Raw genomic sequence first — 27019 nt, 5'->3', positions numbered from 1 at the left:
CTCTCAAATTAAAGTGGCTTTTCCATTCTAACCCAAAGAGCACCGCCAGCCGGGCGCCCGATGTCAAATCCGTATCTTCCGGCAACAATTTCCTCTTAATTTGGACAATACCCTCACTGGGACATGCGAGTTCGGCAGGTCTTTTAAAGTCATTACTTGTAGGGATTAAAGACAAATTGAACTGGCAATGAGGTTCACCTGGTAATGGACGATACAGCTTTACGGGGTTTTAACCCACCTAGAGGGTGTACCTACCTTACCCCCTTGCGGCTATACTAAAGAAGTTACAGTCTCATTATTTCATGAAGTCGATGTTAATTGACATGGCGTCTTGTAAACAGTACAATTTTGTGGCTAATGGCTGCTGATGAGTTCACTGAACTTCCCAAGTACGAGCTTCGTCCCTTGAACTCCAAACCCCTTCTACCAATTAGCCACTCCTGTAATCATATACTGTTGTGAATGTTCAAGCCAGCTTGTTTGTTTTTTATAATGTGATTACAACTATACTGAGGTCAGGGCCCAATTTCATTGAGCTGCTTAAGGTCATGAAGGAAGAAGGCAGAAAATATGCTCAACAATTGTCTGTTATTAGCAACAATGAGCAGGATACCAGTCTCCAGTTCCACATAAATATTATTATAACATCATAGTTAAGCTGGTAACCTTATTATGGTAAGCATGATTTTGTTGTGCTTAGCTACTTTTGTGCTTTTAAGCACCTCTATGCAATTGGGCACTGGTGGTTAGACTGCAGGACATGTAGAGTCACTGCGTCCTGGGTTCGAATCCGGTCAAGCTATAGCCTACCACTGATGGCAGGACAAGTGACCCACCCAACAAAAGCAAATTAATTTATGAATGAGAACCACGCTGTCAATTCGTCTCGACCGTTTGTGAAATTACATTTCCTTGCAGTTTCTTATGCTTAGCAAGCACAAACATTAGCAGTTAACAGTTTTATGAAATTAGGGTAGAGATCGTTTTCCATTCTGGCTCGATTTGATTTAATGTCACGAAGCTTAAAACGCCTGTGGCAACGGCTATGGCTGCAAAGACATCACATAGAAGATCCGGCTATAGCTGCTGCTGTCAAAAACATTAATGCCCACACATTATAAGAACCATATGTATGTACTTTTTAAAAAGTCGACTATACTTTACTTCCTCCTGCCATCTGAATTACCCAAAGCTTTTGTTTCCTTGTTATTAAAAACACTTCACTTACTTTGACCTCTCTCTGTCTTGCTTGTCTAGGTTCTCTACCTATCAACTCTATCCTATAGTATTATCTGTTAAAACCAACATGCCCTGAAGAAATACAAAGAAAGCAACAATTTTATTCAGAATACACTCTTTTGAAGTGAATTGCAGTCAACCCTTGTATAAAGAGCACTTAAAGGGGGTTCAGCTTCCTGAAGACCCGACTCTCCTTTCTGGTTTTTCTTCTTTTTTACTATCCTCTTATGACAACATTCCTGCTATGAAGAGGTAATATTAATAAGGCCAGTCCCAGCCTACTAATTGTTATGAGGGTCAACTGTATAACGTGTACCCTAAAGGCCGAGTTATAGTCGGTCGCGCGATGGTCGGGCGTCGGAAATGTTGACGCGCGATCATAAAAAGACACGGTTTTTACGCCTCAGTCTTAGGATTGCGCCCAAGATTTCCGTCGCGCGACCATCGCGCGACCGACTATAAACCGGCCTTTACTCTATACGTATAAAGCCAGTATTCAGTGCCTTTAAGACCATGGGACAAAAAGAAAGGGGGAAATAAACGGATAAATTGTATGTTCCTTGGAAGATGCTATGTCCTGGGACTAATGGAAAAACAATAGAATGCTCTACAGGGATGCATATAACAATTTGATGATGTTTGGACCACCTGGGAACAAAATCTGTCCACACAATTGAGTGTAGGCAACACAGAGCTTTGTGTCTTGAAGACTCTGTGGAGAGGATGCAAATGTACTTAGGCAAACTTCCCAAAGCTAGAGAAGCATTATGAGAGGGTTGTGCAACACTAATACACCTTACCAAAGAAAGGAAATGGCTTAAAATCTGATCAAAAAGGATATGTAACAATTAAAAAATAACTCAACACTTTGAGAAATATCAACTCAACACACTGTTAGATTAACTAGAACTTTATATTTCATTCTTTGTGAGAATCCATGGTGGCTTAACCCTGTAAGCCTTAATCATGACTCTTACACAATTGCCAGGGGTCATGGTAAAACCAATTTACATGAGTAAACTCAAATCAAACCCTGTTACTTCCATATTAAAAAAAATTACATTTTTCTATTTACAAAAAACCCAACAACACTGTACATAAAATCTTAAAATTATTAAAGTACTGTTCATATGGCAAATTTATACATAAATAATTCAAAGATTGATAAAAATAATCAAAAGTGCATCAAACAAACGGTCATAATTCCAGTTGACATAAAAGTCTGTAGCAAAGGGCTAGAAGAAGACCATATAATTCTATATTCCCTTGCAATATTTACATTTTAAAAACTTTTGCAGTAGGCTATGTTCACCCCTTCCAGATTCATGCTTTACTCTGTTCTCTCTGCGTGTATTATCAGTCTTTACACAATTTTTGAAAACCAGTGCATTTAAAGACAGTAAACACTATTTGGTAATTTTCAAAGACCAGTCCTCTCACCTGGTGTATCTCAACATATACATAAAATAACAAACCTGTGACAATTTGAGCTCAATCGGTCGTCGAAGATGCGAAATAATGAAAGAAAAAACACCGTTGTCACACGAAGTTGTGTGCTTCCAGATGCTTGTTTTCAAGACCTCAAATTCTAAACTTGAGGTCTCTAAATCAAATTCGTGGGAAAATTACTTCTTTCTCGAAAACTATGGCACTTCAGAGGGAGCCGTTTCTCACAATGTTTTATACCATCAACTTCTCCCCATTACTCGTTACCAAGTAAGCTTCCATGCTAATAATTATCTTGAGTAATTACCAATAGTGTCCACTGCCTTTAATGCCATGTTTCCAATACACAAAATAAACACAAAAATGCTTGATATGGTGTACTCCTGTCTTTTGTGTCTTCATTTTGTTATGGAAGTCTCATGAATTGTTGTGAGGGTACTTCTAGCTGCACAAGATTAAAAAGAGTGTGTTTAAGTATCTGACATGCAACTTTCTAATTGCAAAAAAAAAAAAAAATATGGCTGACCATGCTTGATTTTTTTGTAGTGTTTTTTATTCATTTTCTTTGGCACTGTTTTGAAAAAAGAGGAAATCAGCAGAAAAATTCTAGAACATTCGGGGGACACCCTCTGCCACTCATAGTATACAAAACTGAAAGCAACTTGTGATAAAAAGTAAATCAATGCACACCAAAAACAAAAAGTGCAGATATAACAAATAAATAAATAAATAAAAATAAACAAATGATGCGTTACTGCACACACGCTTTGTCCATCCAAATCTGTTGAGACTGTGCTGGCGTGCAGGAACTAAGCAAGAGTTTTAATAGTGCTGTATTGACACCTTGCACAACGCACAACGCCTTTTGGGCCTGCCTATAGAGGACCTATACTGTCTGCCATTTTGGAAGTCAAAATAACACACGAGAATTGGCCCTCGACATGCAGAAGTGCATTCTGCATTGTACAACAGGGGGCAATATGATGCCACAGGCCTACTTTTATCATGACCATAAAGCCCCTTTCATCATAACTGTGTGGTGTGATGGTTTGTATGTACCTTTATTTGTAACATCAGTGTAGAACAATTTTGGCATGCAAAGTATCTTTACATTACCAGACCTGGAATTTCATATTTGAGAGGGCAAGGCCACTTTCCGAAGGGCAAAGCCAATTTCCAAAGGGTTTCCCTAAAAAAAATAGAGGTCTACGGGAAATGGGCACCAAGGCCAATACGAGGGGTAACATAGGTCATGGTCTCTGTGTAATTCCAGGCCTACATAAATGTGCAAGGAAAGTTTAACAAATAAACCAAACTATAACAAAAAGTTGGGCAACCACAAACTACTTATTAATCAATGCCATTAAAACGGAAAAGGTCAATCCGTAAAAAATCATGTCCATTTCATCAAACTAAATGGAAATGAATTTTTGAGATGGTATGCCATGGTTAAAAAGCAAAGTAAAATACAAAATACAAAACAACTCAAAGCAACAAAAGAAAATTCCATGTGTCAAAACTATTTCAAATATATGTTTTTCATTTTTAGCACCTGTATAAATTGTTGCACCTTTTTCTTGCATTCGGAAAGGGAACAATAGTTTACTTTCTATAAAAAAAAATTTCTTTCCCCACTATTTGTGGTATTTTTTCATAGTGTTAGGTCTCATTGTTGGTTAGCTTATGTGAGCCAGGATAAGTGAAATTAGTGGTGACAGCTATTCAGCAGTAGTATAAATGTTTGATTTATGGCTCAAACTCACGCTCCAATTCTGAAGTTCCAAAATGATTCATCATAATTTCATGTTTATGAAAAACAAATCGGTCAAGCTGCACATGTCAACAAATAAATACAAATTCAACCCTGAAATAATTGAGACGTACCACAACAGAAAGAGGTGGTACATCAACAAAATTATAACTTAACTTTGAAAGGTGTGCAACATTTGGTAACATTAAAAAATTATTAAAATTTTCACAGATCTGAACCTAACTTACATGGTACAAAGATGGTCATGGTGGAAAACTTCTCTTGAATTATTTTCGCTTGAAAAGCTACAGTTTTTTGAAAAATGGATAAAACAATTAGTTTTAATCTCTCAGGTTCCAAAACAGCATGCTTGAAAACAGTAAAAACTTATCATGGTCTTACCAAATTAACCTGTGACAAACATTTCTGAGAAAGATTTGTAATAGAATAAAATGTTATTTTTTTATCATTAAAGGTAGATTGGTAAATAGACAGTTTTTTGTTGGTTTTTCAAATGAAAGGAAATGTAAAAGAACTTTCACATGTGATCTATGTTGGAAGAAACCAACTAATTACCCTACTTTTAACCTTTCATACAACAGATTTTTTTGGTGGCATTAAAAAAACCAATCCAGCACTCAAAGTTTTTCCCTACTGATTTCAAAAGATATTTACCTAAACTCTTTTGTAAAACCAGTTTTGTACAACTGTATGACTCTCATTTGGTAATTTTACCAACTTCACATAAATTTTTAAGGCAGTTTATTGTGAGTCAAGCAATGATGCACAACTTCTTTGACCTCTCACTTTCCTCTCCAAGTTTACCTGAACTCTCCCAAGAGAAAATCTCTAAGCGTTCTTAAGAGAAGAGGTGTATCAACATTGCCGATCACAGATGATTTTCTTGTTGTGTTGTCATTTAGCCTTTGAGAAAGGCTCTGCTAGGGTCAAAAGGTTTGTACATTAACTACTTTTTGCACAATTGAAATTCAAATGAGCCCTTGAGGCTCAAAAAACCATCAGAGATTTACCAGCAAAAAAAAGGGCATAAATTGTCGGCAATATACATCCATTCCTTTGATGACCTCACTGTGTAAGATGTCTTCCAATTGCCTCCAGAAGTCTTTTAATAATATTAGCTGATTGGCGCCTCTGTCCTGGTATGGATTCAAAGACACAGTTGAAGAGAAGGTTGGATAGATTCGGCTCAAGAACATCTGGAATGTCGTGGAGAAGACCCACTGAAATGGACGAAAAAAATGTCAAAGTATATCACAAGATACTGTGGATAAGCCTGGGCAAGTGCGACTAGTGTCCCAGTGTCCCAGTCACGACTTGATTGCTTAGCCAAGTCACAACTGTTTTTCAACTACTTGGTTAATTGTGCTGCCACGACTCCTACAAAAATAGTTACAACCATTTGAGGCACGACTAGTTCATTTGTAATTTTCACTAATCGCCCAAGCTTATTTGTGGATACTACAAGGCAGTACAGCTAAACTTTCAGTTTCAACTGAGCCCGATTTTCCTGTTGGAGGTCTTCGGTGAAGCCGACTTTGACAATTTCACATGATCAACACAATCAGGTTGCAAAATTTGTTTACTTCAGATATGTGGTGGATAAGCCAATTATATCTCAAACAAACGACAAAACAAGTTAAAATCTGAGAAGGAAAACAGTTTTGGACATTCATCTTAATTTCTGCAAGGTTCCTTTGAGATGTTGGATAGTTTATTTCCTACTGCCCTTCCTTGATGCAGCAATAAAAACACTGTTAACTTGACACTTCCTGGATCCCTAACGGATCAAACCTAATGGGAAGAACAAGATTTAATTTTAGATCAATTTCGTTGAATTCCGAAAAGTGTGGTTAATGTAGAGGGCTGATTTTTTCAACAGGACGGATTGTTTTTCCCCTTCCTGGTTTTACTTTGAAAAGGTCAAGGCCTTTTCTCCCCTACTCCAGGGTTGAGCAGCCTGGCTGGAGGACTAAGAAAAAGACCAGAGATTCCTCCAAAAACAGATTATGAAAATTCGTAATTTTGACCCTTGATTTTTGAAATTTTATGACATTAGAGCCAAAGTAAGTAAGTGGAAACGTTTTAAAGTACCCTTGATTTGGGTGGAGGAATGGGATGGGGGTAGGAGTCACTGTTGTAGCTAAAATAATTTTAGTGGTGGGCTCTACAATTCAGCCCACCAACGACGAGCAGTTCAACAAAATTTTATAATAAATGGGGCCATCATTGCTGAAGTGCAATCTGGGGGAAATCTGTGCTGGGGGCAGCACAGTGTACTTTGCTCAGAGTGCTGGGCAAAATTTGTTAGTTGCGGCACCGCCAACCGTGGCTACAACACTAGTGAGAGCCATTAACCTTACCAGACCAGTTTAAAAAGCTAGCTATTCTACACACCCATCCCATCCCGTCCAACGTTTTGCCACAACATCATTATTAAACATTTTCACAACTGGGGAAGTAGCACATGGAAGTAATTTGTTATGACTTTGCTCCCCACCCCTCCTTTTACACGTTCCTGTCACGTTTCTACTGCATCTATCTTCATCAAATTTCTTAAGATACAAAATGAAAATGATGATTTGTTTTTTCTTTAGTTCAGTCCGGACTAAGTTTAATTAGATTGCGGTTGAATGGAGGATGGTCCCAATTTGACGATTCTACAGATGGATTGCAGACTGCCATCTTTAATGTATTAACAAAGGAAAAGTGCATGCGTAGTATGGGAGATCGTGCAAGGGATTGTATGCGCTGATTTTTATGGTTACATGTAGCAATTGTTTTAAATTGGGCCAATGTTGTGCCAAAAGACCCCCCTCTTATCAACCCAAGGGAGGATCCAGGGGGGGGGCCAACTTGAGAGACCTTATGCTGACTACTGTGTTGCATAAATCTTTAACTGATGCTGCACTTTGCTCAAGATGAAAATTAAAGTGTTGCCAACACCCCAAAAGCCCAAATTCTACAGCTTGAATTTTGAAGGCTTTTTTGTTCTATTTCCTTTGTCAATTATGTCACTAACTGGCCATTTAGAATGCAAATTTCGGACCCTTAAGCGGGCCCTATAGACTCCACAGAAAAAAACCTTCTCACTCGCTCCATCAGGTTGGCCCCCCTAAAATGTTGGTCAACGGTTGGCCCCCCTAAAATGTTGGTCAACCCGCCTTCTTTTCCCATATTGTCATCAAAATAAAAGCCCTTTACTAATAATCTCACCCTTGGGCTTCTGTTTCTCGCTCTCCGGATAGAAGAACCGTAGGTACTTGGTGGATTCTAAGTCGGATAGGAGTCTATGGCAAGCGTGTAGCAGCATGATCTGAGAATACATAGGAACATGAGCGCAGTCCTTGCCACCACTCTGGTATAGATTTGAGACGAAAGTCACAAAGCATTCCTCGTTGCAAGGCTCCTTGAAGGGAGGTAGTTTCTTGGCTGGGGTGAAAAATAAAAACAAATTTAAGTTTTCTACCAATTATGTATTTATAGGTGGCTCAACTTCGACACTTTTACAAGGGAAAGTTTGACACTGGGCTCAACTTTGACACTTTCACCTTCACTGGGTATTAGAAGAAATTTATATTTATAGATGACAAGGCTAGTGTTTAACAACTTGTCAATCATGTGACTTAAGCAGGATATTGTTTTTAGGCTTAAATGCCAAGCTGGTAAAAATACTCATTTGGCATTTCGAAAAGGGCAATTTCAACGTGGCATAACTGGTTTAACAAGAACATGAGCAGAAAATTAGTCCAAGGCAAGAATTTATTGATACAACACCTGTTATCTGTTAGGGATAAATATTGTTACTATTGGTTTATTATAAACATTCAAACATCACTGCCAAAGGCTGATTTATGTTCCAAATACAGCGATTTATAAATATGGGAAAGCTTTGCCAGGCAGACGTTATATATTGAAAAGTACAGCCAACATCTTTTTGCCCAAGTTTACAACTTTTCCCATGTAAGTTTTTTAGAAATCTGTCATTAGTTGCAATATAATCATCATGGGATCAGTGGTTTCTTTCCCTGCCTTTCACCTCTGTGAACCCTGGTTCGAATCCCACTTCAGACCCCGGGCCTTGCTCGTGGATTTGGTTTCATTCCCTACCTGATCATGTGGGTTTTCCCTAGTGTTTTCCTCCCACATCTAAAACTCAACACTTCATCACATTTCCTATCCATTCTGTTATTGGCACTTTTGGATGAGTAATAAATAAATAACATAAAAGTAAAATAAATTAGGTAGAAGATTGCTTAACAGCAAAATTAGCACAAATAACAGGATAAATAGGAAATGAGAAGAACCTACTAACTTGTAAAAAAATAAAGTTGTTATTATAAGTTTCTTTTTCTCATCTGGAATCATTTACTTTAAGGCACTGGACACTATTACTCTAAATAATCATTAGCATAAAAACTGACTTGGTAACGAACAATGGAGATCTCGCTGTTGATTGTATGAACAATTGTGAATTATGGATCCCTCTGAAATTACATAGTTTTGAGAGAAGGAGGTACTTTCTCACTCAAAAAATAAAACACTTCAGCTGAAGCCTGTAATTAAGCAGCTGAACGCACACAAATTTGTGGAATAATGGTGTTTTCTTTTATCATTATTCTCTTGCAACTTCGATGGCCAATTACATAAGTCAAAACTTTCACAGAGTTGTTTTTTATGAATACGTTGGGATACACCATGTGAGAACACTGATCTTTGATAATTACCAAAGGTGTCCAGGGCCTTTAAGTATTAATCATTTCATTTGTGGTTCGTCTTGACATGAAACAAACAAACCTGAAGCAATCTCCTGTTTATCAACGATTGAAATATCCTCCAGATCCAGAAGTTGGATGCGTCGGTCTGGCGTCACGGCAAAGTTATCAAAGCTGAAATCAGCCAGTATGACCATCCAATCAGGACTGGCGTGCTGGAAGTCGTGAATCATCTGAAAGATCTGTCTGGCGAGATCTGCCCGGATGTCCCAGGATGCATTGCGGTACTCGCTGAGAGGTACGCCGGCTTCCGCCACTACGATCATCCGACCACACTCTCCCAGGTAGGCAGGGAAATACTTCTGGAGTTCTGGAACCTTCTGTTCAAAGAACTATACAGACAAGGAAAAAAGTGATTGAATTTAAGTTTAAAAGATAGATAAATAAATAAGAGGTTGCTCAAAGAATTCTTAAAATCTTAAGACATTCAGGTTTACTCAAATAACAGTAATAGAACATAGGCACAAGAAAGACAAACAGTTTTTGTAAAGGGGAAAGTACTTTTTGTTATACATTCAAAGTGAAACATTTATAAAGTGGAAACTTTTAGGTTAGAAGTTGAGGGTTTAAAACAAGAACAGAAATAATCATTTTCTCCTTTATCTAAAGTATATGGTGTTCCTAGTGTTCGCAAAAGGTTATGCTTATTTCTTGTTTTTTTTCTTTTAACTTGCTGCAGGATTTGAGAATCAAAAATCCCCCATTAATCTTAATCTCCTATCTGAACTGGACTGAAAGGCTTTCCCCCATGGGTCCTTTCAGGAATACCTGACTCTTTCAATTCTAAGGAGATCAAACTTATCTGGTCCAAGACTGTAATAAATTCTTTATACAATGTCTTAGAAAACAAGATGGTTATGCAGGTCTTTTCTTTAAGTTGTTGCATGCATGCTCGATCCAGTGCATTCTTACCTAAACAGTTGTTAAACCTAAAACTTACTTAAGCTAAAATAAAGTCTTTCAGAAACTGCAGGATAATCGAGATTGACTGCATAAGACCTTTTGTCGGAGATGACCGATCGCTCGAACTGGACTGAAAGGCTTTCCCCCTTGGGTTCTTTCAGCAATACCTGACTTTTTCAATAATAAGAAGATCAAACTTATCTGGTCTAAGACTGTAATAAGTTCTTTATACAATTTCTAAGAAGAAATGGTTATGCAGGACTTTTCTTAAAGTTGTTCCATGCATGCTTGATCCAGCACCTTTTCAACAAGTGCATTCTACCTAATCAGTTGTTAAACCTAAAACTTACTAAAGTTAAAATAAAGTCTTTCAGAAACTGCAGGATAATCGAGATTGGCTACATAAGACCTTTTGTCGGAGATGACCGATCGCTCGAGCTGAGCTGAACAGGAAATTACGGTAGGCAAAAAGCCTCTTCTGAGAATCTTTCTTCCTACTCAGTAACCTTCCAGCTGTGACTAATAAAAGGCCATCTTAAAGATCCAAAAGACTACTGATCCCTTGACAGACTCAAGATAAATGCAGCTTAACTTATTGAACATTACAACAGGTGGTACTACTTTGTGCATCCTATGATCAAGTCCCTTGAAATCAATGACAACTTTCTCAGACACGTTTTTCTTTGGCTCTATCTGTTGACAAGAAATGACCGGTTCTCTTCTATACCTTTCAGTTTCACAGACAGGGGGTTTAAGTTGATTACAAATTTACCACACAATAAGTACAATAAACCCATTCAGTGGACACGGGCAATGGTTGATCATTGATGTCTCTAACCTATTTAGGAGGTTAGCTTTGTGATGTCATTGTAGATTACTGGATCATCACAAGCTGATTAGAGCATTAGAGGATTAGCATCTTTTGGTCTGCTGATCACTTTCCCATTCAATGATCCAGCACAGACAGATTAGTCCTTTTTAGAAAGGAATCTACAGGGCCATGTTCCCCCAGGGTGTGGGACTGGAATGGCATCTCATTATCTCCAAATATCTGTCTTGCCCACCACTCTACCATCCTTAACAAAAACATTTTAGCCCTATTATTAACCCTGTATGATTCATTTTTGAAAGGGCAAGGGCACCAAGGCATTTTCCTCCTTGGTAAAGGGCACCCTATGAGAAAACTGTAAATTTCTACTGCAGCATTTCAAGCCACAAAGGAAATGACCAGGGCATGGAGACCATCGCCTAGCTGCCTCCGTGAAGTATTAGTGTTGTTGTATTTTCATACAAAAACAATTTAGTCAGGGGTCACATGCTTTATTTAGCATGGTTGTGAAACAAGTTGAACTTCGTGTCCAAGGTCCCCATTCAAACTTTCGGATCTTTATGGACAGTTCAAACATTGTTTTCCTTTCATACGAGGTGCGTTTTGTAAAATTTTGCAACCATGCTAAAAAATAAGCAAAGGGCCCTTGCTAAATTGCTGATGTCTGAAAAGGGCTCAAAGCCCGGTTTATACTCCCTCGAATGCAAATGCGAAGCATGTTTTGACGTCACATGGCTGTTTCCGTAGTGAATGTTTGGCAGGAGTTGATCACAGCTCAACTGTTGCAAGCTACTCATTGCAAATTTGAGACGTCAAAATTGTATTGCATTCTCATTCGCAGGAAGTATGAACCAGGCTTTAAAGTTAATTTTAGTCCAGGTTTCTCATTTTGTTTCTTCAGCTCCTTTAAATGACCTAGGTCCTCAGCAAGATTTTAGTTTGGGATCTCCGCTTCCCTAGATCAGGATATGAGCTACATGTAGTGTAGGAAACCAGAGGGTATCCCATCATCAATTAAAAAGATCTTGGCAAGTCACTAATCCTTTTGGACTTGAGGAGTATAAGTACTTTCACGCCCCATAATGTTCTCTCTGACAACATCCTTGGGGATCCAGTGGGATCAGTCACTTCCCTCAGCCATAGAGCAAGGGCAGAGACCCAGACATCTTAAAAAGTATCTTGGAAAGAACTCCAAGAAGTAATTGTTTTAGATGATTAATAATATACTCATGCTACAGCTCAAACCACTTTGAAAAACATATCTCCAGTGAAATGTGACTTTTTCCAATTTCCAGGCACTGGACACGTTTGGTAATTGTCAAAGACCAGTATTCTCACTTGGTGTAGCCCAATATTTATGAAAAAATAACAAACCTGTGAAAATTTGGGCTCAATTGGTCATAAAATTTGCAAGAGAATAATGAAAGAAAAACACCCTTGTTGCATTAATTGTGTGCTTTCAGGTGCACAATAAAAGGCTTCAACTGAAGTCTTTTACTATTTGAGTAAGAAACTACCTCTTTTTCAAAAACTACATTACTTCAGAGAGAGCCATTTGTCACAATGTGTTATACCAACAACAGCTCTCCACTGCTCATTGCCAAGTAGGTTTATATGCTAACAATTGTTTTGAGCAATTGCCAATAAAGTCCAGTGCCTAGGCCTGTTCTAGACAAAATATGACCTTGCAGAAATGAGTGGCCTTTTACAGTTGCCATTTTAAAGTCAGGAGTTTAGTTGGATGGGTGTCCCATGATGAGTCAGACTACACAGTTACAGTCATTCTTAAAACACACCATCCTTCATTCTAAGAATAGTTAAGCAGCAGATCAATCAACAAGAAAGACATCAAATCCTCAAAACAAAACTTGATGACAAGTTAAGAGCTTTTACAATTTCTATTTTGGTATGTTGTTGTGTCATTGAAGATTCCAACGTTTTCCAGCTGTCAAGGTTTATCAGAAAGCAGAATGCAAGAGCCACCTTCCTCCCCCCAAAGTAGAATTGTCAACATGCATTATAACATACTGTTCAAAAAATCCTATTCAAAATGAAACATAGAATACACTTTTTTAAAAACAGAGTTCAAAAACTGGCTTCAACATATGCCTTTAAATTAATGATAACAACTGAGACTTCAAGTAGCAATTGGTAAAAAAACTGTTCACTAGGGTGCAACAATATCATGGTACTACATCATGCCCAAAAGATATACCCAATTATATATAATAAAGCAAGCTGGGGCAATAAAGTAAATTTGAATTGACTCATGACTGGTTGTAAACCTAGCAAACTTCACCTCAACTGTTGTGAAAAAAACATCATTCAGCAAGTACAACCTTATCATCAAAGTACACTAAATTCCATTGAACAAGCTGGGTTGTACTTCTTTTTAATGATTTCAACAGGCATAGCTGTAGCATTTGATTAGCTCAAATTAAAGGGACACACCGGCCGAATTGGGCTATTTGGGCTACAAAATAGATATGACTTCAACGGTCTTCCAGGAATGAAGACGAACAGTCCTTAATAAAAATCATCAAATTTAGCCGTTTTTGAGCATTTTAAGACAAAAACGCAGGTCGCGTGATTGTTCTAACCAAAAAGTGGTACAAACACGGGCTAGTTTTACTTTCAGCCGTCTAAAAGTAACTTACTTAACCAAATTTAAATATTTTTTTTACAAAATTATTTACGAATAATTGACGAAAAAGATCATGTATTCAAATTATCGCTACAAAATGTAAATAATGGTGAGAAATCTAACGTAAGATTCACATTCAAAGAGTCCGTGTAACGGAAGCTTGTTATATGGCCGCTTTGGTTTTTTAAAATAATTTTTCGCTAAATACGTGACATTTTGATGATTTTTTTTTACAGCAACCATCTATAAAAACATTATTTATGATTCTACACCCCAAAATTGCGTAAACGGTGAGCCGGTGTGTCCCTTTAACTCTTTGCACAAAACTATTTTAATTTGTTGGTTGGATTACCTAGAGGAATTTCTTTCTAAGATATGTTGCTATAATCATAATTGTTTTTTTGGAAACAAATACCACTTGGTAATGTTTTCACTGGACTGAAAGGGTGTTAGAAAGAACACTTTGCAAAGAACTCTACTGCCTGTAGATAACTTTTTAAATGGGGCGAGGCAGAATTTCAGAGGGGAGAAGTAGGGCAGAAATCATTGAGACACAGGATATACAAATAATAACCATTGGTCTTTGCACAAAAATGTTTTACTTTTGCTAAGAATGCTAACGGATAATAGTTTGATTTGTTGTTGTACTTTGGGGTACTTGGAAACTGTAGCAAGTAATTAGGGGTCTACAACTTGATAAAGTTGTCACTAGACTGAAGACTGTTATTAGATCATTTTAGCCACTGCCTAGATCATTGACAAAAGCTACAGCCTAGATCATAATGGGAAGGAAGCATGGAGCTAGTAATAAGGTGGAACTGGATACCCCAACACCAATGGCCAGTGTTTTTAACCCATATGGGGATGTTATTGCATGAAGTTGCCCATGGGGAAAAATTTGCAATCATAAGGCATATTAAGTTCCATTTCCTGGTTGGGCCCTCAAGGGCTTCCTATACTGACCCTATTGGTTCTGGTTGTCCATAAATTAAGGTTCTACCACCCTCGTGGTCCCAGGGGCTAGATAATAGGATCAGTTAACACCTGGTTAATGACCTCGGATTGACCTTAAACGGCTCAGGACAAGTCTCTATAGCCAATTACTGGATTATTGTAGTGACAGATGAGATAAACGCTGACCATGCTTTGTAATACTGTGGCTATTTTCTCCACTGTAAAACAGCAGACAAATTATTGAGGTTTACATAGGCTTTAATATCTTAGTTAAAGGAACACGTTGCCTTGGATCGGACGAGTTGGTCTTTAAAAAGTGTTTGAAACCGTTTACTATGAAATGCATAGGGTTAGTAGGTATTTTAAAAGTAGAATACAATGATCCACACAAGTATCACTCGAAATTGCGTGGTTTTCCTTTTACCTCGTCAACTAACAAGGTTGGCCATTTATGGGAGTCAAATTTTTGACTCCCATAAATGGCCGACCGTGTTAGTTCGTAAAGTAAAAGGAAAACCACGCAATTTCGAGGCAAATTTGTGTGGATCATTGTATTCTACTTTTACAACATCTTTCTAACCATAAATTGTTACAAATGCTTTTTAAAGACCAACTCGACCAATCCAAGGCAACAGGTTCCTTTAAGTCCAAAATTTTCAAAATTGTTTGCCCTTCCCTTTCCTTAAAACTTTTTATTTCACAGTTTTGTACATAAAATAACAAACCTGTGCAAATTTTAGGTCAGTTAGTTGGTCATCAAAGTTGCAAGATAGTTATGAAATAAAACACACCCTTGTTGCACAAAATAAGTTTTCTTTAAAATGCCTGGAAAAGGCTTTAGGCCTGAAGTCTTTTAATATTTGAGTCAGAAATTACCAGTTTCTAAAAAACTAAGTTACGAGAGAGCTGTTTCTCACAATGTTTTACACTATCAACAGCTCTCCATTGCTAATTAATACCAAGTGTACAGTGCCTTTTAAATGAGTGTGTTAGTCAGCCACTCAGAATTCAATCCAGCTTGTTCTGAACCGGGGCTGAACTCATCTTTCTGTACAACATTGTGATAACAAAAATGCCACTCTTTGCACTTATCATTTGATAATGGCATAATGGACATAGCTTTGTGTAATTTTTAAAGAAAAATTTAATATCAGATGTATGCCTAACTGTTCATAAAAGCAAACAGTTCACCACAAGCATGATTAACTTTCCTGAATGGGTACTAAAAGCCCCCCCCCCCCCCCCTCCTCAAATAGAAATGATTGCACACTCAGTTTACTAAAGTAATAAAGCTTCTCATTATCTGGAGAAAGGGGCGTGAGTGTCTAGCAGAGGCTAATGGATAAAGATAAAAGCATGCCGCTGGATAAAGTGTAAGCAACCAAGCATTACATGTTGCCCTACTTATTAATCAGGTTAAAGGAACACGTTGCCTTGGATTGGAGAGTTGGTCTATAAAAAGCGTTTTGTAACCATTTGTTATAAAACGCATATGGTTGGAAAGATGTTTTAAAAGAAGAATACAATGATCCACACATATTTGCCTCGAAATTGCATGGTTTTCCTTTAACTTTGCGAACTAACACGGTCAACCATTTATGGGGAGTCAAAAATTTGACTCCCATATAAATGGCCGACCGTGTTTGTCGACGAGACAAGAGGAAAACCACGCAATTTCGAGTGATTCTTGTGTGGATCATTATATTCTACTTTTAAAATATCTTTCTAATCACATACATTTTATAACAAACGGTTACAAACGCTTTTCAAAGACCAACTCGACCGATCCAAGGCAACGTGTTCCTTTAACTGTACAACTTTCAAAACACCAGGTCTGAAATTACTCGTAAGCTAAAGAGGCTTGTGTAGTCAGGCCTCTGCCAAAATTAGTCTGGTTTTGACTGTGATTGCCCCCATAAATGTCCCCCCCAAATTTGTGATTGCCCCCATAAACTGGTTGGTCAGGGCGCCCTTGGTTATGTTGCCCTACTTATTAATCATGTTAACTGTACAACTTTTAAAACACCAGGTCTGAAATTACTCGTAGGCTAAAGAAACTTGTGTAGTCAGGCCTCTGCCAAAATTAGTCTGGTTTTGATTGTGATTGCCCCCATAAATGTCCCCCCAAATTTGTGATTGCCCCCATAAACTGGTTGGTCAGGGCGCCTTTGGTTATAAACTCCCTCCAGAAGTCTGCCAGTCTGACTCAATGATTAAATTCAAGAAACTGTTGAACACTTAACTGTTGTTTAGTGTTGATTCTTTATTTATCTACATTGTATAGGAGATGTGCACTTTTTTGTATTATTGTTATAAATGTCCCCATGAAATAGAAGTTGAATATTTCTCAGAAAAAGTTTTGTTTACTCTTAGTCCTGCCCATGATACAACCTTATATCTTTTAGGGCATGTTTCTTTCCTCAACACTTAGGGTTTATCTTACAAACACATGCAACTGCATTTTTTCCTGAGTTTGTATATTCACTATAAACACCATATTGCAGCCAAGGCTGGAAATGACTTGTTGTTTTACATAGAACCAATTTTCTCTGTAATCAAAACACCGAAAACCAAGCAGCAGGAGGCCAAACAAGAACATGGGGAAGACGATGAAAGATTCAGGTTTGGATACTAAGATGAACTACAGCCTACAAAAGTGATGCTGATGTGTGGCGTGTGTATCATGTCTATGCATTCAAACCGAGGACTTTAAAAAAAAAAAGGGATAATATGGGAAAAGTCACACCGAGGACGTCCTTGATTCGATTTCGTGTACAAAACCTATGGGGACGTCTTAAAAAAACTGTGTCCAAACAATGGGAGAACAAAGAGAAGTCCTAGGTTGACACCATAAACACAGCTGTGTGCTCATCTCAAGTAGCCACTTGTGTCGCCAGAGTATAACAGAGTGAATTTTCACTGTATTACCTTATCTTCCATTAGCCCTTTTTTTACCCACCCCACCCACGAGTACGTCCCTCTTCACAAATTTACAAATCTATAGAGTACCTCTCTTTATTAAATGGATCTGACAAAACTAATTCTAAGCTATAAATGCTGATATACGACCACTCAATGTGGGATCGTGAATACCTACAGCAGCCAGCATGTCAATCGCTCATCTGGACAACCCAAACAATAAGCTTTGTTACTCAGAATTCCTAAATCTAACTTTAAAAAGGAAAAAACCCCAACAGTTAGACAAGTGTATTCAATAGGGGCTCTATATAGGATGAGAATAAACACGAAATACGGTGTACACAGGCTGATGACAAAGATCACATACTCTAAACAAAGATACAGAAAAAGATTTAAACAAAGCTTTATTTCTTTAAAAAAACAGCACTCTCGCTGAGAAATACCTCCCATTGGAATCCATTTAGCTCAGTTAATTGCTACCTGTACACATTTTTTATCAGGTGATTCTGAGCTATCACAATCGATGGAATGGAGGTTAGTGTCCCATATGCTTGTTCAGCACAAGATGAATTCATGTACCACACCCTCTGTTTTGACAAGCCTTTTTGTGCATCTGTCCAACCCCTCTCCACTATTCTCACCTAAATCTTATTTATGGCCTACCCTAGGTATGTATATTGTTAATCGCCAGCTCTTCTTGGAATATCTACAACAATGCATCCTCCTACATTCTTAAAATAGAGCCCTCATCAATGAACCACTCCATGCCTCCTCTAGATGACCAAACTTGTTGATGCCCTCATGCAGGCCTGTGTACACTTCGTTATTGAAAAGCCAAGGACACCAAGTAAATCTATGCCACACCTTCTACGATGCCCAGCCCTGGAGAAGCAGTGCTGCCCAGAAGATCTGATGGCAGCAATCGAGATGGCTGTGAGATGCGCCCAGCCTGGCCAAACATTTGAATTAGAGTAGAGGATGGACTCAAAAGAAGACCAAGTCATTTTCGCTTTGGTAAAGGGTACCCTATGAGGAAATTGTACATTTCTCCTGGGGCATTTGAAGGGCACCAAGGCAATGACCAGGGGGCAAATAGGCAATCATCTTTGTTGCCTCTGTGAAGTATAAGGCCTGTAGATGTGCATCCAATCTTCTCAATATAGCCCAAGAATGAATCTGTTCCTTGGCCACCACGCCCTCCCTCTAACGTACACCAGTAAAGCAGACTTTTAATTGTATAAGTAGTCCTGCCGGTCCTTGCTCTACGCTCTGAGCATGCGCACATTACAGAGAACATGGAACAATGAATTGCTGGTATTTTTAACTCTGCTGCCACCTAGCATCCCAGAAGTCACCCATTCTGGGTGTAGGCTGTGTCCGAAACGGTGACTTCGGCTACAGCTACATGTACATGAGCGTCTGCCAGTGTTGAAAAATAGGAAGACATGCGCGATCTAGCCATAGCTGTAGCCGAAGTGTCCGTTTCGGACACACAGCCTAAGTCTTGGTTCTCAAGAACCAGGATCCTGTCAAGTGAGCATTTACCTTGAGTAGTAACCCTTCTGGGTTCAGGAGAAGTGAAGTCATAAGGGTAGCCACCTCAGGGGAAGTTTCTCGGTTCCACCTGCTCAAACCGTAAACCTCCTTCAACTCGCCCATAAATCGATCACTGGCACACAATGCTATGCTGAAAGGAAAAAAAAAGTTAGAAATTAATAATATTAACCCCATGGTTTAGTGGTTTTTATGGATTGTTATTCCAATATAGGTGAACTCTTTCAGCTAACCCATAAAACGATCACACACAATGCCATGCTGAAAGGAAGAAAAGGCAGAAATTAATAAAATTCAACCATGGTTTGGTGGTTTTTATGGATTTTTATGTTGATATATACACCTCGCACTATTTATGACCTTCTTCCACTCGGTATTAATAAATGACTAGGAATTTGTGGAATATGGTTCAGGCCCCATGGGCTGGATGCCACAATAAATGTCTTCCATATTTACCGATGCATTGCAAAATCCCAAGACAGTCGTGAAATAATGAACTTTATTGAACTGGGTTCACAAAAACTTCCACATACTTTATTTACACAAACCATTTTCAGAGTTTAAGGTCAAAGGAGCATAGCATTAGTTTGAAAGATGTTAATGCATTTACCCTAAAAATATGAGCACAAACTTTGGATCTATTTAAGGTACAAATCCTAGTCCTGTAACCTATCCCTATTTTTAACATGAACTCACAGTTTTCTTGAAAAACTCTCATTTTACATATAGTATTCATTTCAAATTGATCCAAAAGCTAAGATCATGTAGAACGAAGAGCCTTTCCACATATGCATCTCTTTGTATCTTCTTGCCTGTTTGTCCCCATTTAACAATCAAATTAGACTGTAAAGAGGAATATCAATTCCCACCTTCAGCTCTTCGGGTTTATTTTCATACTATTGTGGGTTTTTTTGTGAATTGGTACTGAGCCTTGCTTGGGACAAATTTGCATTAGTATAAAATGTAAAAAATGACCTTTAAAGTTGTAATATATATAAAACAGGCCACAGATTCAAAGAGAGGGAAACGAAATGCAAATCCTGCTTTTCATGGCAAATTCTAACGCAACTTTAGATTTCAGAAATCCCTTTAGTTCACTCAGAAAAAAAACTTTCTTTTCAGTGGATCATAACCTAGTATTCCCCATTGTCACTTTGCCATTGATGGCAGGGGCGATCGCCTTGACATCAAAAGGACTGGGACAGAAAACCCACTCCTCAATTTTCAAAGTATTTTATTTCCGGAATGAGACACAATCAACAAATCCCTGTCAAAGAATTAAATCTTCCTTAAAACCCTGTGAAATTTGTGACCTTCCGAAATAATTCGCTCAGCCTTTGAAAAAAAAGGTCGAGTTAATAATCCAATTACACAATAGACTTGGCAGGTGTGAACAGGTCACTCTCTGCTCAAAATACAGTGTGTGCTCATTCACAGAGTTCTGTTAAATTCTCTGGTAATTTTCTTTGCCCCAAATGGATGATCACAAGCTACATGTAAATGTTTAGTGTCAACACCTGCCACAAATATTGTATGGTCAGTCCATGGGCAGATTGACAAAAGGTAAAACCAGGATCTGAAAAAAGAGTTTGGGTGTCAAAATTTGTGGAAAAGTTTTCACAACTTTTACATGTAGCCTAAATAATGGATAAAGTGGGACATGATCAAAAACACAGGGCCGACCAAACCCAAACGATGCCCAGACACCCCTCTGGCAAACACCTCGGATTGACACACATTTCACTCATGTGCACGCTATAAACTAGAATTCTTAAGAAATTGACCCAAAGTGTGAAATGTTTGCACAGGAATAAAATAACAACATGGTCTTATAAAATAGCAATTTTGATTATCGCATGAGCTGTAATATCAGAGGTGTTTTTTTTACCCAAGATCTACCCAAGATCTGGGATTTAAAGATCTTTAGATTTAAAGTGTATGATCACAGACCATGAACTTCCCTCTTGCAGTTGAAGGGACAATTTCTCTCTGGTACAGGGGCACTTTTATGAGGAAAATGTAAATTTGTATTGAAACTTTGCAAAGGGCGCCACAGCAAAAGCTCAGGGCACCACGACAATTGCTGTGGGTGTCGTTGGCTTTTGTAGGCCTGTAATCTCAATAAAAGTGGTGTGAAATTAGATTGTCTGCCCACTATTTTATTTTGTTTGTAACATTCATGAGGAGAATTGTTATGTTCATGTATTACCTGTGATAGTCAACTCAAATGAAGGTGTAAAATACATTCCAAATAGTCTGTCAAACTAAAATGTCATTATCCCCTTTTTCCCCACCATGTATTATATACCTCTTTGCCCTGAATGATTTTACTTGTCACTTTAAATTCCCTTCGGTGAAGGTTCACCACCCTTTGTCAAAGAAAAGCACACTTATACCGACACAATGTAACTACACAGCACCAAAAAGAACTATTGTAACAGTGGGCTTCCCATCACAATGGGTCACTTAAATGTAATGCCACTCCACAAGATATTAGTCAAACAACCCCACAGGGACGCCTAGCTCCCATGCTCTGAACCAAAATCAGTCTAGAATCCAGGCGATAACAAAAAAGCTATGTTTCAAAAGTAACCATGGCAACTATTGTTCTCTCAAGTACAAGTTGTCGAGACGGTTGCCTGGGTTTTACTATTTTCAGATTTAAGCCCTCTGCGATTTTATTGTTTATTTAGTTGTACACATGATGACTCACTTTGTGAGAACCCAGGCGTAAAATTTGTTACCCAACAACATTAATTTGAGTCAAAAGCTGGGCCCCGGAGCTTAACATTCTTTTATTCCTGTTTCAATGTTATCTTACCGGTAATCTTGAATGCCAATTGTGTAGAGGTCTAATACAAAAATTACCAACTTGGCTGTCCATTTTCAGCTTGACAATGGTGGCTGGCTGGATTATTTATACATTTGTTATTCTGGGTGTTCTCAGAATTTGAAACTGAAAGACAATCCTGCTGTAAATCTTACGTCAAGGAAGCTGTACAAATAAAAAGATTGTCAACCACATCCCAAAAACAGAACCATTTGTGGCTAGCTAGAGCTCGTTTGTTGTTTTAACTACAATTACATACACACCCAATGTAATGACCTTTGCAGCGCCGCATTCTACTCATAAGTATTTATACACGAAAATCTGCTGAAGGTGAAATAGAATAATGTCTTCATAAAAAAACGAAGTTTATTTTTGCCCCCAAAAAAGAAATAATATCTAGAAAGACATTTCACCAATAAATAAACTCAATCAGTGAAATAACTAGCCAGGGATAATGTGTTGACGTTAACACTACTTGAAAAGAATGTGTCTGACGTACAGAACCCTTTGAAAAACATCTTTGTGCAAAGCAACTTTTAATTTTGGGGTGAACAACGTGAAATTTCCTACCAGCACAGTACAATTTGAACTGTAACTTCCAGATATACATTCCGGCACGCTACCCAAAGAGCTATCTAGCCCTAAAAAGGGTGGTTTTCCAGTTTAGCATTGACAAAAGTACAATTCAGAACCAGATTTCACAAGTAAAACTCTGATGACCAGAGGAACTCAAGTTGCTTAAAATGTTTACTGGACCGGAACATTACTTTACAAACAAGACCACAATCTTCATAAGAAAGACCTTTCTATGTAAATTGTTTCAGTTTGTATTTTCTCATTTGTGTCTTAATATGGGCGAGTACATTTTGATACTCAACAGAATTGAATCACCAAACTCAAATGCAACAATTGAACGTCATTTCTTTCTGTTAAAAATAATACACAGTTAGGAGTTATTTTTCAATTGAAAAACACAAACAAGACTGCCATGAAAAACACAAACAAGACTGCCATGAAAAACACAAACAAGACTGCCAGACTTGTTAGGTTATGAGGTTACTGGCTAGAATACTGGCCCTGGGCAATAATCACTGGCCCTGGTTCTGGTGTCAAATTCAGGCCCTGAGGGCGGCTACTTGTTATCTCAATAATAAGCAGGCAGTGCTGTAATAATGAAATATTTTTGGGAAGTATTCATTTATTTATATTGTGCTGGGATGGGATTGATTGGAACCTTCATGTAAAGCTTCTGTTGTACCATCCCGAACAATTGTACCCTAATGCCTGTAATTGTAGCATAGAGGAAGGACTTTAAAATCCCCTGGCACAACAGATCCAGCCAGTATTGTGTACTAAATGTTACCTTTCCTGGTACTCACTTGCCCAAATCAACAGGTCCCCAGGACATAAACCTTTGAGATCCTTTGGGTGTGGCCAGTTGGTAAATACTCCCATCATCCAGAAAAACAAGAATGGAAATTAGAGTCACCTACATGAAAAGTATTGTGCCTAGGAATAGGGTTTGTTATATAGTGTTATAAATTACACCAGGGCGAAAGAAATTTCCTGTCATTTTCTGACTTGTCTATCTTCTTCTCATGTGTTTTTTTTCTCTGTCCAAGTCTGTCAATTCCAATGAAGCAGGTTTCCCAGCCCAGAGGGTTACATTGTCACTAATCCCTTGTCAATTAACCTCTGGTGAATCAGTTGATGTAAACCTACTGATGAGACACAGACGTTCCCTAAGCGCACACACCCAAGGGGTCATTCAACCCACTTTCCCTACCTCCCAAGCCCACTCAATTCTAGATCTCCTCTCTGGCTATTCTCAGCTTTTAACCAAACCTATTGTTTAGTCTTTGTTCCTGGACCCAATGGTCTGATTGACTTCCTTTGTCATCACCCAGTGGGGTTGTTTACAAAATACTGTAGCCATTAGAGGCCCATTGGGTCTGTTGGATCCATAGAGATTAAGGATTCCTCTAGGACATGGACAGGGTGACAGTGGTCACTTTTTCACCACAGACATGCAGACAAATAAAGGAAGGAAATCCTAACATGCCACAAGAAAGGAGATGTTGTAAGTGCATCTATAGAGTAAGGACAGAGATAAACCTTCCCTGCCTAGAAAGAAAAACTATTTGTAGACACACAAAATACAGAAAGGAAATCCTCACATGCTCTTGCAGCAGCCACCATAGCCTTGCTCAAGGCAGTCGCATTCGCTCCGAAAAGACGCCGCTGTAAACCCACCCGTATACCCTGTGCGTGGTGCGTGAATCACACCGCATTACCCACCAGTACACACACAGTTACATCGTACGAATACTGTTCACACACTCATCGCACTCGTACCACTATCCGCATGCGGAGGCCGTCAGGCGCATGCGGATAGTGTATGGGGGCATCGTTTCGTGCGATGTTACGCACAGTGAATACGTGTGGGTTTTTATACAGCGGCGGTCTTTTTTCTGAGTAAATAATTCGACTGCCTTGAGCAAGGCTACAGCCACCACTAGAAAGAGACTTGAAAGTTGTTAAAATGTCTGTCATGGTGATATCGAAATGACTGTCTCACAACTAAGAGACCTTTATCATGCTGCCTCCATCTTGGTCATGTACCTCGTATCGATTGACAATAATGAATGCTAATAATCATTTTGCAAAAAGAAACCAGACTGGGTTGGTAACATCATTGGGATAAATTCAAGGTGGCTGCACTATGATAAAGGTCTATATCCTCACGAAACTAAGCACTATAAGCCATTTCGCTGTCACCATGACATACATTAAAGTCGACACTAAACTTGAGAATGAGTGAGTCGTTATAAGTGTCAGTCAACCTACCCTGTTCCTAACGAGAAATGAAAAGTATTCTATCAGACTCAAAGTCAACATTTGAACATGACATCACAAGAGTTTTCCTTTTCAACAGGAAAAAAACACAAGACCAATGTATTGTCCAGTCATTAGTTTACTGGTCTGACACTGAAACTACTGGCCTCGGCCATAAGTCCAGTGTAAAATTTCAGCCCTGTATGGCATAGCATTGCTGGTTGTCTAGATAGAAACACAGGTACACCTCTGAATATCAGGGCCCAATTTCATGGCTCTGCTTACCGCTGAATTCCACGCTTACGATCACGATTCCCCGCTTACGTGTAAGCGCCAAATTTCTGCGCTAGCCTTGTAAGCGTAGAATGCCTAGTAACGTGGAGTACGCACGCGCAGAAGCCAAAATTTTCCGCTAACCCGTGAAATACGCTTGCTGTAAGCACAAAATTTCCTGCTTCCGTAAGCGCCGATTCCGTGCTTACGGTAAGCAGAGCCATGAAATTGGGCCCCGGTGTCAAAAGGGAGGGTATCAATGTGTGTTTTTGTCAGTAGTCACTCAATAAACCAAACCCAACACCAGGCATCCAGATTTACATTAAACTTAGGGGTTGAAGATAATGATAGTGGAAAGCTTCCCTTCAAATATTACTTACTGAGGTGCTGTAGTTTTTGAGAAATGAGTAAAACAATGTCATGAAAATACGTTTGTAAATGATTAAAATAATTTTCGTCTCATGAGACAGAAATTATTTTAATGACATTGTTTTACTCATTTCCCAAAAACAACAGCACCTCAGCTCGTAATATTTTCAGGGAAGCTGTCTACTATCATTATCTTCAAACTGTGTAAGTTTAGTGTAAATCTGTGGACATTGTATTTTTTGTCCCACAAAAGTTACATAGACCCTTTAAAAGGTGGGTTGTGTGGTTCACAAAAACTGACATTACAGAACTACAGCGATGAGAAATAAATCAGAGAAGAAAGCAGTTAATTATATTTTCAAATGTCAAGGAGGTGGCAGTGATTGATGCTTCAGTTTCAGATTGATGACAGAAATCTAGCCTTAGATTTTGTGTTCAATTACTTGATGTCACTACATTGATAAGAAACTTAAAATACCTCTTCCAAGCCCCATCTAAAAGGTTGACCTAAGAAACAAGCTGGAAAGCTCATGCAATTAATTCTGGACCCTGTCACCCCCCCCCCAACAACAACAAAAAAGGAGGAAAAAGGGTAAATAAATACCAAGTCAAGGGTTTGTTGCCATTGGAATTTCATTTGTTGTTTTGTATTTTCCAATACGGCGCTTTCAATATAAAAAAAAAAGCCATGTAAGAAACCGCAAAATTTGTGGGTGTGAATTCTTTCACTGAATCGATCTCTGTAACGAATAGAATTTTTAAAACAGGTGGCTTATCAAACAAGTGGTAGTCATTACAAATTTAAGGTCCACGAGACACATGCAAACCATAGCGGTCACTGAGCAGACACTACCAATTCCTTTACCAATTCCTTTCATGGATGGTACCGGAAGACTCAATGTCATTACGATACGTGTACAACAGTTTCACTTCCTGCTGATTGGAGATTGAAACTTGGACATGATACAAAAACATTCATCCATAAAATTCAATTTATTTGTTTCACTGCATGAGTTCACCATCAGGGGAAGTATAATGAGCGCCAACAACCTTCACAGGTGATGGTTTTAGACTGAAGAACCTGTAATTGCCAATCTGCCCTGAAAGCCTGTCCAGTCATGGTTTTACAAGTTTCCTGTTTTGATATTGATGTATATACATGTAGATCACATTTCTGTGCCCTGTAGTGTTACTAAAGCTTGTACCCTCTCTTTCTTTCAGCCTAAAAAAAGATCCGACTGACCAATTAAATCAATATTGCATTTGGCCCTTTGGATTTTCACTGATGCCGTCAGGATGGCTGGTTTAAATAACAGGCTTTGTACCAAAGCCAGTGGATTTCTAGATATCAACAATTGGAAACGAAGGTCTGCTTGTCATTGTCAAAGTCAAATTTGTTTGCTTTGATTCTGCTTTCAGACATTAGAAGTTTATAAATACTCGGGTTTGGAAGTACAAACTCATGACTAGGACGTCCAAGGTGGTTTCAATCAAGAATCACCATAGGATTTGACTATTGGGAAAAACACCCACCTTTTGTATAGAAACAAAACTGATTAATTGAAAATGCTTTTAAAATGCATTTAACAAGAGTAAACTAAAAAAACTTTTTTTTTAACTGACAGCAATTTAAAGCTAGTACAATACAGGCCTGGAATTTCATATTTAAGTGGGCATAAAA

At 38.4% G+C, this 27019-nt stretch overlaps 1 protein-coding gene across 2 annotated transcripts in view; it reads right to left on the bottom strand.

The window, feature by feature from the left end:
- Window positions 1-2133: 2133 nt before the first annotated feature.
- LOC139937442 (divergent protein kinase domain 2A-like) overlaps window positions 2134-27019 on the bottom strand; it is a 37100-nt gene continuing 12214 nt past the window's right edge. For both annotated transcript variants that reach the window (XM_071932582.1, XM_071932583.1), the window contains exons 3-6: window positions 19023-19164; window positions 9251-9560; window positions 7670-7885; window positions 2134-5676 (exon numbers count right to left, since the gene is read on the bottom strand). In XM_071932582.1, coding sequence (XP_071788683.1) covers window positions 5522-5676; window positions 7670-7885; window positions 9251-9560; window positions 19023-19164 — 823 coding nt within the window. In that variant the 3' untranslated portion in view covers window positions 2134-5521. The remainder of the gene's footprint in view (window positions 5677-7669; window positions 7886-9250; window positions 9561-19022; window positions 19165-27019) is intronic.

The sequence above is a fragment of the Asterias amurensis genome, chromosome 5 (assembly GCF_032118995.1).
Source record: "Asterias amurensis chromosome 5, ASM3211899v1".
In the NCBI taxonomy this organism is placed as follows: domain Eukaryota; kingdom Metazoa; phylum Echinodermata; class Asteroidea; order Forcipulatida; family Asteriidae; genus Asterias; species Asterias amurensis.
The sequence above is the reverse complement of the archived record's forward strand: the minus strand, read 5'-3'. Positions and strand labels throughout refer to the sequence as shown.